The sequence below is a fragment of the Lineus longissimus genome, chromosome 8 (assembly GCF_910592395.1).
Source record: "Lineus longissimus chromosome 8, tnLinLong1.2, whole genome shotgun sequence".
Taxonomy (NCBI): Eukaryota; Metazoa; Nemertea; class Pilidiophora; order Heteronemertea; family Lineidae; genus Lineus; species Lineus longissimus.
Window position 1 is genome coordinate 11,263,941 of NC_088315.1, and position 15,502 is coordinate 11,279,442.

Below are 15,502 nucleotides of genomic sequence, written 5' to 3' on the forward strand. Positions count from 1 at the left end.
ATAATCTGGTCAGCATATCACTTCTATTTTTACTTTTCCCCTCTCGTGTTTTAAAATGATTTTTTTACTTTTAGTCAACCAGCTTTAAAACAGCATGCTACAGGCCTTTTCAAAGAAGACGAATCAGCACCAAAACAAATCAAATGCACACACTCAGAACATGTCAGAAGGCCTAAGCCGACTTCAGACAATGCCAAGTGACACGGTGATCCTTTGTTGAAAGTGAAACGCATGACTGGTCAGCACCAAAACAAACTTCTTCGAATTCGTCTATTCAGTAAGATACAGTATACTACTTTCATTTTGCATCAACTGAGTCATGCCTGGCTCAACTGACTAAGTGCTCCCTCCAAACACCTTCGATCCACTTACCTAAACCTAGCGTCAACCCTACACTTGACACGATGGGTGCCAAGTCCAAGATCCACGTATCTCTCGCCCCCCATGTAAACATAGTACTGATTGAGAGCATCATACAAGGACTCGTACAACGACTCCAGGTTCAGAAGTACCACGGTCTTCCCGGTCTCCATGCACTTCTTAATGCGGTTGATGTTACGGCAGACCTACAAAGAAAGATACGTCAGAGCACGCTTTTCACAATTTCAAGATAGGGATCAAATCGAAATATCGCAGAAATAAACAACAAATCAACGGACATGATCCAAATAAACACTTTTTACTGGTAAGTGGGTCTAATCATGACTATAGGCCTTCTAGTTTCAAACTATAGACCATCTTATTTTAAACTGCACTAAGTAATATGCCTTCCTACGTGGTAAAAATCAATGATTTGACTTTGCTTAAAGATTGCCAGCATACTCCTGGTCATGTTCTTCAATCTGAAACCTGTTGCAGTTTAATAGCATAAAACAAACGACAGACAAATACGAGTCATGTTGCTCATTAGCTTCTTGCAAAGAAACAATTTGGATGGTCCTTTAGAAGCTGCACACAACATTTTAAAGGCCACGACTCCTGCTTTTATGATTGCATGACATGTACAGATCCTCAAAGAGTAGACTTAAAGCTCCGCATTAAATCAAGTTTGATCAAAATTGAAGCACCCAGTCCAGAGATAAAGCAAGATTAACTGTTTTGTTTACATGTTATGTAACAGCCTTGGTTAGGTTTCGAAGTGAAGTCAGGCGGCAAGTTTACTGACATAGATCAGACTGATGTTTGATTTCTTACTATAATGGTATAAATTTGTCTGTATTACCTTACCTTATTATAGGGTATATCGAATGTCAATGAAAAACAGACTTCATATATCAATTTTAAGAGCATTCATTGATATTTGTCCTCCCAAGTAGGGCAATAGCCTGATCTACATCACAACTTTTGCTGAACCCGCCACCTGGCTCTAAGAAGCCAGTTGCTAGCCTGATTAGGTAATCAAGTTGTCAAACACATAATTCATAAATGGCTATATCTTCAAAATGGATGGAGCTAATTGCATTGGGTTTTCTGTATTGTATAAAGTGTTAGGCACACTTTTGAAATCGTCTTACAGCAGAAAATGGCAAAATACCTGGAGTTATGGCCTTAAAGAGTCAGACGAAAGCATTAATTTTTTTTCAAAATACGGTTTACCAGTTAGACACCAGCAAAATAAACAAAAAATAAACAAGTTTCTGTGCAGAATGATGATTGCAACACGAATTGCAATTGGCATTTAAGTTGGCCCTTAAGGACGAATCGTCAGCTCAGGGTTAACTAGTTAAATCTGACATTTTGATTGTTCCGAGAAAACCCCAATCGAAGATTCAAAACTCAATGGAAATGCAGTTGTTTTGAGGAGTGTTTTTGTGCATTACACATCAACCGGTACAGCTACTACAAGTACGATTTAAACTTGTAATTAAAGGTCATTTAAGATAATAAAATCAATTTTGTGCCAAAAACCTACATTGGCCATGCTGGGGAAAAATGATGCAAAAGGAAAGAAAGATATCAAGGTGGCGCAATGTAAACTTTTCTCCAACCTCAAGGAATAAAGGCAACAGGTCTACAACTTGCTACAATGGTCAGATGTGTTTCATAATACTGTATGGCCAACAAACCTGAGTATATTCCTGGTCACTGCGGAAGCTGCTCCCAAAAATGGCAATGAAGTCTTCCATGTTGAGGAGATCCTTCTTCAGGATGCCTAGGGCTGCATAATTCTCTGTCAGGATGAGTAGGTATCGGCTCTCAATGCTCACACCATCTCCTGATAGACATGCTTTGATCAAGCCCTCTGTATCACATTTGGGATCATCCGGCTGAATTCACAATGTAGAAAATGCAGTTAAAGTTTAGACACACAATAGTCCTGTCATTGAACAGAGAAGTCCATATTAAGATCGTTTTTAGATAGAAGCACACAATCAGGCTCTTTCTTGTAAGTGGTCATGCTAAATTCTTTTTGCCCCCAGAATGGACTGCTAATGCCGGGGTGGCTAAGAGGACGAGCTCACTTTGACCATTAAATACTCCAAAAGGCACAGCGCACCACATGGCCTCTGGCAGTCAAGCTCCAAACCTAGCCTTCCCGTGGCCGGGGTGTTTCAGCCAATAGCGGTGGTGCGAAAGGCAAGCCACTGGCGCCTCAAAACAGATTGCTCTGGGCAGATGGAGCTGATCAGCTGTTAAGGCAATTCATCTAGAAGATGGAAAACTCTGATCAAAAACCCGGGCTGATGCTGTCCGATCACCCTCTTATTGGGGCTAAATAGTGTTGGATGTCAGCAGCCAATGGCAGACGAAAGTGCATGATCACTTCAACGGCATAGGGCATAAGAGGAGACATTGCTCCCACTGACCAGCTGACACTTATACAGGGCATGAGCTGCCCACTTTGGTTCGAAGCGAGAAATAGCGGCCAGCCAGTGATCCAGTGATAACCTGGACCATATCGCCATAAGGGACAAAGTAGGCTGGTGACAGTGGGAGGGTAAATGTACCTAATGGAGAGTAGTGCCTGCCTGATCCTGGTAGCCCCAGGACAATAGGCTCCTCCCCGGCTCCTCCCTGCTTTCAACTAAGCTATTGGGAGCATTTGGGGTGCACATTATGGCTTACACTAACTGAAATGCGCAACAACACGAATGCAGTGACAGTACTCAGCAATAACTTAAGAAGACGCATGACTATACCTAACCAGAAGAGGAAAAGTCAAACCCGGCGTCACAAAAGAAGAAGGCGGAGAGGGGGAAGAGGCCGCCGCCTTTTTTAATGCCTGCGCACTTGCGCGCCAGGAATCTTGGGGTCTTGTTGATTTCTCGCCTTTTGTGCCGTGGGGCATTGCCAAGCCTTGCATTCATTTCGTTTTTTTGCCAAGAACCCAAAGAGGTTAATATGTCTAAAGGCATCTAATGTTAAGATAAACTACCCATATCACACATAGCATATTTTTTATAGCCTGAGATCTCTTAAAATGCTGTAATTTGGCATTTTATATCGAGTGTGTCTTCCGAGAACTTAGTCGTCAAATCTACTCCCGCCATGACTGCTTTGGTGTGTAGTATGTCTACTTTCAGGACATGTAGTATTGTTGTAACACATATTTTATCATGATGTAATAAGCCCATAATGGTCCACAACCTCGAGCTACCTCTGTATACCAGTTTGCTGGCAGGTAATTTTTGATGTAACGCTGGACAAAGGTCCTGAAGTGCCGATTGTTGGCACAAGTATTAGTTCCGCCGAATATCGTCAGATGGAGCAATGTCTCATACATGTAAGGTACAAACATTGTATACTTTCAGATTACACAGTTCAGCGTATAGATTCCTCGAATTCACCCAAATAAACAACAAAACAGAATCGAACATGTCGATTCCATAAAGTTAATTTCATAGCAAAGGTAATTCCCACCCACGGCACTTACAGCCGGAGAGGGCAACAGTGCACCGCAGCAGATATTTGATGACAGTTGCGAACCTTTGCGCACAGACAAAGAAAAGGGGCAGCCTTCATGGACAGGTACAAGTCTCATCTCCAGCAGGACTCCAAAAGAAAAGCAATCAAAGCCATGAGGAAGATCAACCCCATCATAGTGGATGGGAACCAGGCAGGTATTCAGCCCTTTGTCGACATGAATGAAATCCAGAGAATGCTGAGAAGGATAAGGAAGGACACAGCGCTGATGGGGTGAAGTACTCTCACTTGAAATTACTATCAACAGAAGAGCTTGAGGAACTCGCAGATACGGTGAGCAGCTCGATGATGGATGGGGAGGTACCCAGCGATTGGCTCCAGTGCAACATGGCCATTTTGCCCAAGCCTGGCAAAGATCACTACCACCTGCAGTCGGTGGAGCCAGGCCAGGAAAGGTCAACCACCTCAAACATTGAGGCTACTGTGCACCGAGTTTAGCAAACATTGCAGCAGCAGAATCACAAGGCACTTGGATTCTTCGACTTCGAAGACGCCTTCAACAGGGTTGACATGGGCATACTAGCCTCCAAAATGAGATTTGGAACATGTAATCCGAGCCATTTCCCGTAACCTCAGGTCTACCACAGGGTTCGCCCACAAGCTCTGTACTCTTTAACATCTACACTGCTAACATTATCTCTTGTCTCAGTACAGTCACAACAACGGGATCTACCTAAGTTGATGACATGATAGCAGCAAGAGTAGGGGATATGCAGCAGGAAGCAGGAGAGGGTCTCCAGGCTGCAAGAAATGCACTCAGGAGATGGACTACCACTAACAACATGTACGTCAAGGGAAACAAAAGCATGTGGGTGTTAGCCTTGGACACCAGAGACAGCCATTCCGCATTACATACGGGGATACAGAAGTACCCTTGGTAAAGCAAGCAACAGGCCTCGGAGTAGTGCTGGATTCAAGAATGAACATGAGTGCCCATATTATCCACCTGAGAGACGAGGCCCTCAAGGAAATCTCTACACTCAAGATTGCTGTTGCCCAGGAGGTTGTACAAGCAAGTCTACTGAAATTGATGAAGGCCACCATGCGCAGCAGGGCCAATTACGGGCTACACATAGCTAGATGTGCATCCAACCGGGCCATGGAACAACAGCAGCATGTGGAGAACCAGGCCTTGAGAATCGTTGCAGGTAGCACAAGCAGGAATGCAAATGACGCTCTTCATGACTGGCTACGGATTCCAACAGTCAGAAAGGGGCAGATCATATTGGGAGCGAAAGCCCTTCTGAATGCAATCAAGACAGGAAGTCATCCCATGCAAGCAGAACTCATTGACAGAGAGGATGCGCTATGATTCGAGGAAATCTGTCCAATCGACAACATCAGATGGGATGGCTGGGTTGAGTGTTAAAAGCACTCCATTGACAACACCATCATCGGCTCTCGTCAATGGAGGGACAGGATTGAAGACCTCAACAATGCCATGGTAAGCGAGTACATCTATGAGAGGGCACCAACTATTGTGATTGCGGTTGATGGATCGATCAGAGACAGTCACTGCCTGGGCCGGAACAGTATGGAAAGACGGCAAAAACATATTCGAATCGCCAACGGGCAGACATGGAAGGTCGACCTCATACCGGGCTGAAGGAGAGGGACTACAGGATGCCCTGGCATGGTTGCCTCAGAACACCATTGAACAAGACCATGCACTGATCCTCACTGATTTACTGAGCTTGGTTAGCAGGTTACAGAATAGGATGGTAATGAGCACATGGATCTCCATCATCCATCTGAAGGCAGGTAAAATTCATCCTCGGTAAAATTTCCTCTAATGGCATACATCCTACACACTGTGGATAGAAGCAACAACGTAGGTATTTGATAACTGAGATATTCCATTCACTTCTTCAACTCACCTTACGTTGTGTACTCATATTGGGGAATTTGTTCTTGAACACCTTTACTGGATTCACATTTTCTATTCCACCGAAGTTTCTGCGGACAGCATGCTCTAACTGATGCCAGGTTAGAGCAGCTCCTGATTTCTCCGCAAAGGCATATACCATTTTGACCAGACTGAAACAATCAATGGTCATAGCTTAAAGGCCATATATCAAGGTTTGAAAACATGCTTGATACTCATGAAATATGTTGAGGGTTAAAAAAACAAGATCCCAGACATTAAAAAAATTCTAATAATAAAGTCATTATTTAGTTATTTCAATTTTCAATTTTAAACTATTTGAATTTCCCACCACACACAACTTTAGATTAGTTCCACATGTGGCCGCTAGGGATTTTTTGATGACGTAGATCAGGTCAGTCAGAACAAAGCAAGATGGCTTCCGCATACAGTTCAGAGAGTGAGAGCAGTGAATTTGAGGATGTTTTGGTCGATACAGAAGGATATTTAAACGTTGAGCCGTACATGTTCGAGCCATTAATATCACTAGATCATAATGAGAGTGATCATTCGGACGAAAGTGATTAGAATTTGTGGTTAATCAATTTGCATGGCAGACCTGCCGATATAGCAAAAAAGACATTGATAGACGGTTGCAGATGCATAACATGTATGATTCTTGAACAGACTAATGTTGCACAATATTGTTTCGCCTCGTCAGTGTTGTATCGCCAGTTATGTCATGACGCTGAACTACTATTGAAAAGTGACGGTATTATGCACAATCATCTTGACGTGACGATATAATGCCGTGCAACGTTAGATAGGCCTAGATGTCAGATGACAATAATCTGTCATTGACAGTGGCTGTCACTGACACTGACCTGTGTCGCTGTCACCTTGCTATGGCTGGAACACAAGAAGACACTATGCGGTATCACAGGCCCCAATAGGGCCTACACATTATGTATAACAACCGACCCCAGCAGCCTCGGGCATTAAATGCAATTGACATGGTTGGAACAGCTGTTTTTAACAAGTGGCATTTAATATTCAGTTGGATGCAGATATCCGGCTTCATGTGATAATCCGTATCGATAAAGTGATCACTGCAAAGTTTGGCCGAAGGCCCAGGCTTCCAACACTCCAAACGTTTGCACTTCCGAATCCACAGCTTCCTCCTCTCTCGTTCAACTGGCTTTGGAAATTCATGAAAATGGGTCCCATCCGTCATTCGATTGTTCTTTGTGCTATCCTTGACACAATTCGGAGCCACACAATACACCATAGTGTATGAAACACATTACTTCCAGGTGTGCATAATTAATTAAGGCCCTCCTGCTTTTATGATTGCATGACATGATCTACATCACAACTTTTGCTGAACCCGCCGCCTGGCTCTAACAAGCCAGTTGCTAGCCTGATTAGGTAATCAAGTTGTCAAACACATAATTGGCTATATCTTCAAAATGGATGGAGCTAATTGCATTTGGTTTTCTGTATTGTATAAAGTGTTAGGTACACTTTTGAAATCGTCTTACAGCAGAAAATGGCAAAAAACCTTGATATATGGCCTTTAATCACATGTATTATTTTGGTAAGATAAATTGACCTCACTCGATCGTGATGCCAATAAAAATATGACATGAAATCTCAGCCAAAATCAATCATAACCAATCCTGAAATAATTCTTTGAAAAAACTGAGATCCACTACTCTTTTGAGGTGCAATGTGGAAATTCAATTATTTGCCTTAACCCTTAAACCGCCAGAGGCGACGATCGTCGACATAAGGGGGAAAGCGCCAGAGGCGACGATCGTCGACAGCAGACGTTTAGTTCCACCTGTCTGCTAAGAGATGGCAGTGAGTGTGCATGTACGCTCTTTGGTACTTCGACAGTGATGCTTAGCACAAAATGGCATCGAACAAATTTCAAGTTTCTATACAAGCTTTTGAGTATTTTATCAAAAACTTGAAGCCCCATTTTCGCGGGAATGACGTCATCAGGAGTAATTAGCGCTGCTACGACTAATTAGACGGATGCTTCGACCAGGAATCGGATGGAAACGATGTATTTAGACCCAGACTTCATATTAAAATACCAAGGGAGGTATAAAAAGCTGATGGAGGTATGTTCTGGCCATATTTTTGTTGATTATGGGTATTTGCACTAATTAACCCCTAATTAGTAAATTTTGGCGGGAAATGTCACAAAAATCGACGGGAATTACCATTTGTATAAAATCATCAGTACATTCCATAGTGTTTGTAACAAAAATAACGTTGTTATTAATCATTTTCAAAAATGCTCGGTTAATTCGGCGCTCAGGGGTAATATGATTTTGTTAATTCGGCGCTTTAAGGGTTAAACATTATCTGAAATAACCTCATTGTTTCAAAGAAAAACAAACATATGTGACTAATTTCATTCAATGAATTACATTTTGAAACAATAATTTTCCTATTCAAACCATTCCAAACCATGCAGGAAATCATACAAAAATAATTTCAGTACCACAGAATTTGGGAAAATCCATGGTTTCAAAACCACACAAAGTTTGGGTTTTCATTCTTTCAAATCATATTGAGGTGCATTGTTATTATTTCAAACTACATAACTACTCGTTTTGAACTCATGGTTCAGCAATTTATGCAAACATCAGTGTTTGAACAGTTACAGTTCCATGGAATGAAACCTTGGAACTGCTAACGAATGTCTTGGCATAGTGTTCACGTAGAGACCATGATAGACAGTGATAGCCCACTGTGCATGTGCAGTGACTATACGTTAGACCATCATATGATACAATAAGTTTGTAAGCAAGGCGCAATTTTCCATGGGGTGGAAACAATGATATTCGCAACTGTTCATGTGATGAAAACGATTAGTTTCAGCAAAGTCTATGGTTTGAAATAATTACGTTGCAACTCATGGTTTGAAAGAATGAATGTGTCAATATTGTGTGGTTTTGAAGCCATGAATTCGCACAACTTCCATGGTATTGAAATACTTTGGTACATGTTTTCCCGGTTTGGAAATAAACCGATGGTTTGATAAATAAAACAATGAGATTATTTCAAATAAAATTGGTATATCTTCAAAATCCCACATAGTGCCTCTTAGTATTGGGTGTAACCAAATATGAATAAAGTCATTAAACATGCTTAGTGTAACCAACACTGAAATAATCCTTTGAAAAAATTGAGACCCACTGCTGTATTGGGTGGAATCTGCAAATTACCCCAAAAATTATTAATTTCAGTGAGGCTCACAATAGTACAATACATTAACTTGTTTTACAGCACAATACCTGTAGAAATCCCTCAGACCAAAAAACTCTCGGATTTCGTGAAATGACATCCGGTAGAGTTCCAAATAAGCATTTGCCATTCTTGGAATAAGTGGCCTTATATCTTCTAACACCTGTTTCTTGGTCGAGCATATTCCCCTAAAATTGTAAAAATAGTCAAGACATAACGAGACCTTTTATAAGCCTCACTGAGGCAAAAAGACAAAATTTAGGAAATTCAAAACAAGTGACCCAATTTCATTATAATCACAACTGAGTGCGAAAAATCAAAAGGGCAATAATAAGGAACTTACTCCGCACTCCGAATGAGTTCATTCTCATCAGGTACATCACGCTGGACAAGAATGCCACGATTCATTTTGGCAGGATCAAGAGCCCAGTTGGAGATTCCAATGAATGCCACCTTCTTGTAGTCAGTAGAAACAACATTATCATCATCATCATTACCATCATCGTCAGTGCGATCATCATCAGGTTGCTCATCGTCTCCACATGTACCATCTTCAAGAAGGGGATGGAGTGTCTAAAAGATGGAATAACTTACTTGTTATCTAATCGATCAAAAAGTCAATCCAATTAAAATATGGCGAAGTCGATATATTTCAAAGTCGATGTATTAATCTTAAGAATACAATCATTAATCTTGCATCTCCCCCACCCATCCCCCATTCCCAACAATCGGGGAAAAAATGTAGCAGACGTTAAACATGCGGACTCACCTTCAACGGCATTCGTGGTGAATCTTCAGCTAATCCGACTTCATCCAATACGACAACTGACACAAACTGTTCCAAGTTCTTTTTCTTCTGGAACATTGCGCACTGTTTGAATGTTCCTTTGATACCATCAGGTGTGGCCAATGGAGAACATTGGAATGATACCATGTGAACCTGTACAATCAATAAGACATTTGAATTGAGATGCCATTCTCATGCTAAATGCATTTGCAGTTTTGTACATCTGATATGAGATTAAGAGAAAATAGTTAATCAAATATCAAGATGGATGATGTAAGAGGGCCATAGCCACTTCAAACACAAAATCAGGGGCAGGTCTTCAATTTGCGATCCTTGATAGCATCACATGTTGCTTTACTGATTATTCAAAAATCGAGCCCTTAGGCCTACCTGCTTTAAGGACTTGAAGAGAGGGGTCTTAGCAGTCTCTCCCTGCATAGCGTCTGTCACAATGAGTTTCGCCAGAGATTTTGAACTTCCAGGCTTTCCAACCAGGAACAGAGGTATCCTCAGCTCAATACACACAACCATCATAAACAGGTTCTCCTTTAAAGCCTGATTGTGAGCAATGTTGGGCTCTGTGATTTGCGCTTGGTCAAGGAAGAGATCTTGGCATCTGAAACAAAATATTCATGTCATATCAGTATATACTTTAGAGGGGTACGCCGTTTGTTATTACTGGTGGTAGAGGAATATTGAAATGCAGTTATACACAATGCCGTCCACTCAGTTATTATGCATACGTCTTTGCTGAAACTTGGTAGTTATAATATTTGTATATCTAGTTACACAACGGCAATGCTGCAATTTATATTTAGTACATTTTAACGTAATTGAAAATTTCAAAATTCAAGATGAATTAAAAATTTTTACGAATGACAATGGTCTTTAAAGGCCTACGCCGTTTGTTGAAAATTTTCAATCTGAAAATTTCCAATTGCGTGAATGCATACTGAATATAAAGCATTGCCGTCGTGTAGACAGATATACAAATACTATGAATACCAAGTTTCAGCAAATTCATATTCATAATAACTGCACTATGGCATTGTTTATTAGTGGATTTTTTTTAAACTTGACCACCAGTAATTAGGAGCGGTGTACCCCTTTAAGATGTTTTTGGTCATCTGACACAGGCAGCACTTTGAGCAAGCTGTGATCAATGAAACTAACTAATCTGTTGAGCACAAATCACGGGGCCAGTCAGTGACATGCACATTCATTCCCTGTGCACAGATATAGCTATTTAAAAAACTTACTGCTACACAGCTTCAGCCTACATGGTCGGTCAGTACGCAAATGACTTGCTCCTCTATGACAAAGCTGAATATGGTTCCATTAGCGCTGATGGCATCGTTTAATGATGGTCACTTTATGAGCAGGCGCCTGTATCATAAGCCTAGTTCCATTTGCACTAATGGTATCTTGATGACAGTCACTTTACGAGCAGAGTTTATCAAGAAGGTAACTTTAAGATATCACTACTATAATGGACGTAGAGGTGTAAAAGTTTGTAATCTAACTCCTCCGTCAGTTCCTGAGAGTCGAGATTGATACAGAGTATGTCTTGGCAGGCTTTAAATTTGGAATTCTGGAGCGATTATGGAGAAATTGCATTTTTATTTGCTTCCATATAAGGGCATGGTCATCATCATAAGGTAGGTTGTCAAAAGTCAGGAGTTCTTATTAGCATAAAGTGGCATTTCATGAGTCAACAGTACAGAAATATACCGAAAAGAAACCAAATTGCAAAACAAATATCGGTGTAAATTGTTCAGGTACCTACGAATGCTATTTATTCTCCCATTTCATGTTAATTTCAGTTACTGTATTAACTTTTAACTGAGAGAAACAACCCCTCTGACCAGTATGGCTTTGCAGGTGACCATGTGATTCACCATCTTCACCATAAGTAAATATTTCTAAACACTCACCAATATGCATCTTTACTTACCAAACCTGCCACCATCAGCCAATTTAAGCTTCTTTACCTCTGTGACCTTGAAAAATAGGTCAAATCAAAAACTCCTGTGACATGTCATGTGTCGTCATTACATGTACCTATGATAAAAATTTAGTGATGATCGAGCCCTCAGTTATAAGGGAAATAGCACTTTTTGTGTTTTCGGTTTTAGCCACCTGGTGGCAATATCAGGACCGAATTTTGGTATCCTGGGTGTCATTATATAGGGGAACATATGTACCACCAGACGAAAACGACGATGGATGACAGATGCCGCACCAAAAGATAAGCCCACTTAAAAGGGATTTGCATGCAGCAGGCCGCTATGTAAGAATACTACTTGAAATGGATATGTCGCATCCTTGAGACCGCAGACCTCAAATTGAAAGCTTAGTAACTCTATTCTGATTGGTGAAAATTATTTTTTTATGCAGAATGGGAAGATATAGGTTGAAACTTAAACATATGTAGTATCAAGAATTGATAAAGACTCATATGGAAATTAATAGATTACCTTTTGTCATCAGTATATGTTTTGCTGTAAATGCACATTGGATGTTGCATGACCGGAGCCTTAAAGGCCTACACCATTTGTTATAAATTTGAAGGATTTAATAGAATTTGACAATCTTCAATTGCATAAATACGTATTGGATATAAATTTCAACCCTGCCAAGTAGACAGATATACAAATACATATATACCAAGTTTCAGCTAAGTTGCATGCATGATAAGTGATCCTTGGCCCCATGATTAAATACGAATGACATACCCTTTTCATGTCGACCATAACGACATAGAAAGGATTCAATACATCTAAACTGGATCTACAATGTACATACTCAAACGGGGTTACGCACTATCATTCTTCACATTTCTTATAACGTCGACAACCTCCTGGTAAGCGCTCTAACCTGGTACCACCTAAAAATCAAGATCAAATACCATGGAAGACAGCGGAACAGGGGGAAAGTAAACTGCAGTGCCATGAAAAGAAACTACAAATGATTCATACCTGTTTATTTCGTCAAGAATACAACGGGGGTCTGGAAGTGCACAAGGTTCTTCGAAATGCTCTGCAATAATGTCTCGATATGCACCTCTGGTTTGTTCTTGCAGACACGCATGGTAGCACACACCGAGTGCAAGGATCAGAGAGCGTGTTACATCTCCAACAGTTTCTTCATCCTGGAAAGAATTCATTCCATGCTTGACTTGAGATGGAAACCACTGCAAGTTATTACATATGATACAGTATTGATCCTGTTCTTTGCAAGATCAATTCCTGTCGAGATGTCCCTTGCACATTTGGCCATTTGCCAAAGCAAAAATCTGCAGAGAGAGCTGAAAATTATCACCGATAGAGATCCTACACATTCACACTAATACTTGGCAATAATTCTTGGATCATTCTTCAAGTTGACAGCATGTTGTCTAATGATTCAGGTAGATATTTTATCCTCCTGGGAGTGCCAGCACACTAGGGCTGAAAGGATGAATGTCGTCCTGGGTGCCGACAAATGGTACCCAGGTTCGAGATCAACTGGACAATAAGCACCCTGGGTGCCATTACACTAGACAAATAGCACCCAGCTTCTTTTCGCCTGGCTTACGGATCTTAGGGACGAGGACGGTTCTTGCAATCTCGTTTTATCTCGCGCCGTGGTACTTGTGGCATTAGCAGTGCGCGAAATAAAAAGAACAGATAAACAGAAAAAAAAACGCGTTTAGGCCTAAAGGTCTTTGAAAGCACATTTCGGCTAGGCCTAAACGCGTTTTTTTTCTGTTTATCTGTTCTTTTTAACATGACATAACATGAAAATATCCTAATAGAAATTACCTCATCATCCAAATCATCCATCAGTTCTTTGAGAAGTTCAATCCGTTCATAGAACCACGCCATCACATTCATTGTCCTCTCAACATCCCGAAGACTGACAAAGCTACATTCATTCTGAAAGAAACCAAGAACGGCAGACACATTTCAATATTTCCTTTCAAGATTCGCTATCTTTTTTAAAATAGCCAAAATATGCAGTGATGTGAAAAAGAGATGGCCTCATGGATCGCTTTCGTATATATCAATCAGGCAATTCTTTTCATGTTTTCAGGAAAAACCCAGCACTAGAGTTTTAAATAAAACTTTATGTAATATTCCGGCTCCCTGGGGGCCAAGTCGAGAATCATATTGGACCAAAATTCGGTGGAAGAGATTATCAGACCTAGAGGGTCAAGTGTACCAAGTTTCAAGTTGTAAGCTTTAATGGTTCGGAAACGTGCCATTGTTTATGCCAATTGACCTCAGTGACCTTGAAAAGAAGGTCAAATCAAAAATCCGTATGATATGCCATGTATCCTTGCCAATCAATACTAAGCTTTTTAAAACTTTTTTAGTTTTGGCCCCCTGGTGGCCAAGTCAAGAATAAGATTGGACTGAAATATGGTGTTGGAGGTTATGAGGTAGAGAGTCATGTGTACCAAATTTCAAGTTCATAGCTTTAGGGGTTAAGAAATGTGCCATAGTTACACTCAAATGGACAATTTATGCCATTTGACCTCTGTGACCTTGAAAAGTAGGCCAAATCAAAAACCTGTATGAAATGTGATGTATCCTTGCTAGGAGAACCTACCATAAATATTTTATGGAAAATCAGAGTCACTTATAAGAGAGATATCACACTTTTTAGATTTCCACTTTTGACCCACTGGTGGCCAAGACAAGAATCAAATCGGACCGAAATTCAGTGTCAAAGGCCACCTGACCTGGGATAGAGACGACAGACAACGATGACGACGGAGGAAGGACACAGAGGTAATGTATAGACTCCCCTATAGTGAGCCAAAAAGGTTAGCCAGAACATGACTTTATGCTCTTTGGAAAATTTAGTATCGTCAACCAATTGCCTATCCAAGTTGAACATGTTAAATGGCATTGAACAACCAACTGTATAATATCTACCTTGGTTTGAATATTCAGAACTTGGTCTTCGCTCAGTAAAAATACATGTAGAGTAAATAATAAATATAACGATGGCCCAGTTACTTAAATGAAAATGCCAGGGGCCATTTTGCTCACCGGTATTTAGGTGACGACTTAATTGACAATGAATGTTTTTTGAGATAGGACCGAGGAAGACTCTGAGGTACTACTAGTATCTGTATCCTAATCATAGGGCACTTCATATGTCATTGCAGTTAAGAAACGTGCCATAGTTAGGCCGCTGTGACCTTGAAAAGTAGGTCAAATCAAAAACACATATGATATGTGATATATCCTTGATAGGAGTACCTACCATAAAAATTTCATCAAAAACAAATCACTAATGAGTGAGATATCACACTATTTATGTTTTCAGTTTTGGCCCCCTGGTGGCCAATTCAAGAATCAGACCGGACCGAAATTCAGTGTCAAAGGTCATCTGACCTAGGGGGACATGCATACAAAGTTTTGAGTCCATAGCCCTAGCGGTTAAGAAATGTGCCACTGTTTTTGAAATAGGATATGACAGATGACGACGGCCCACGACGGCAACGGACGACGGACACTGCACTGTTGTATAGACTCACCGTACCGGTGAGCCAAAAATACAATTTTGTCAATGTCATCGAATAAAGATGTTATGTCCCCGGACTTGTTTATGGAATAAACAGACACATTTTGGAATTGAAATCTTCAGAAATACAGTTGTGTAAAAAGTTTGAT

The 15,502-nt window shown here is 40.7% G+C and overlaps 1 protein-coding gene across 4 annotated transcripts in view; it reads right to left on the reverse strand.

Moving 5' to 3' along the window:
- LOC135492916 (E3 ubiquitin-protein ligase RNF213-like) overlaps positions 1-15,502 on the reverse strand; it is a 201,034-nt gene that overhangs the window by 46,199 nt on the left and 139,333 nt on the right. For all 4 annotated transcript variants that reach the window (XM_064779643.1, XM_064779642.1, XM_064779645.1 and 1 more), the window contains 9 exons: positions 13,640-13,753; positions 12,815-12,987; positions 10,227-10,452; positions 9,819-9,989; positions 9,393-9,622; positions 9,100-9,237; positions 5,802-5,961; positions 2,067-2,267; positions 373-566 (listed from right to left, as the gene is read on the reverse strand). In XM_064779643.1, the coding sequence (XP_064635713.1) occupies positions 373-566; positions 2,067-2,267; positions 5,802-5,961; positions 9,100-9,237; positions 9,393-9,622; positions 9,819-9,989; positions 10,227-10,452; positions 12,815-12,987; positions 13,640-13,753 (1,607 nt within the window). The remainder of the gene's footprint in view (positions 1-372; positions 567-2,066; positions 2,268-5,801; positions 5,962-9,099; positions 9,238-9,392; positions 9,623-9,818; positions 9,990-10,226; positions 10,453-12,814; positions 12,988-13,639; positions 13,754-15,502) is intronic.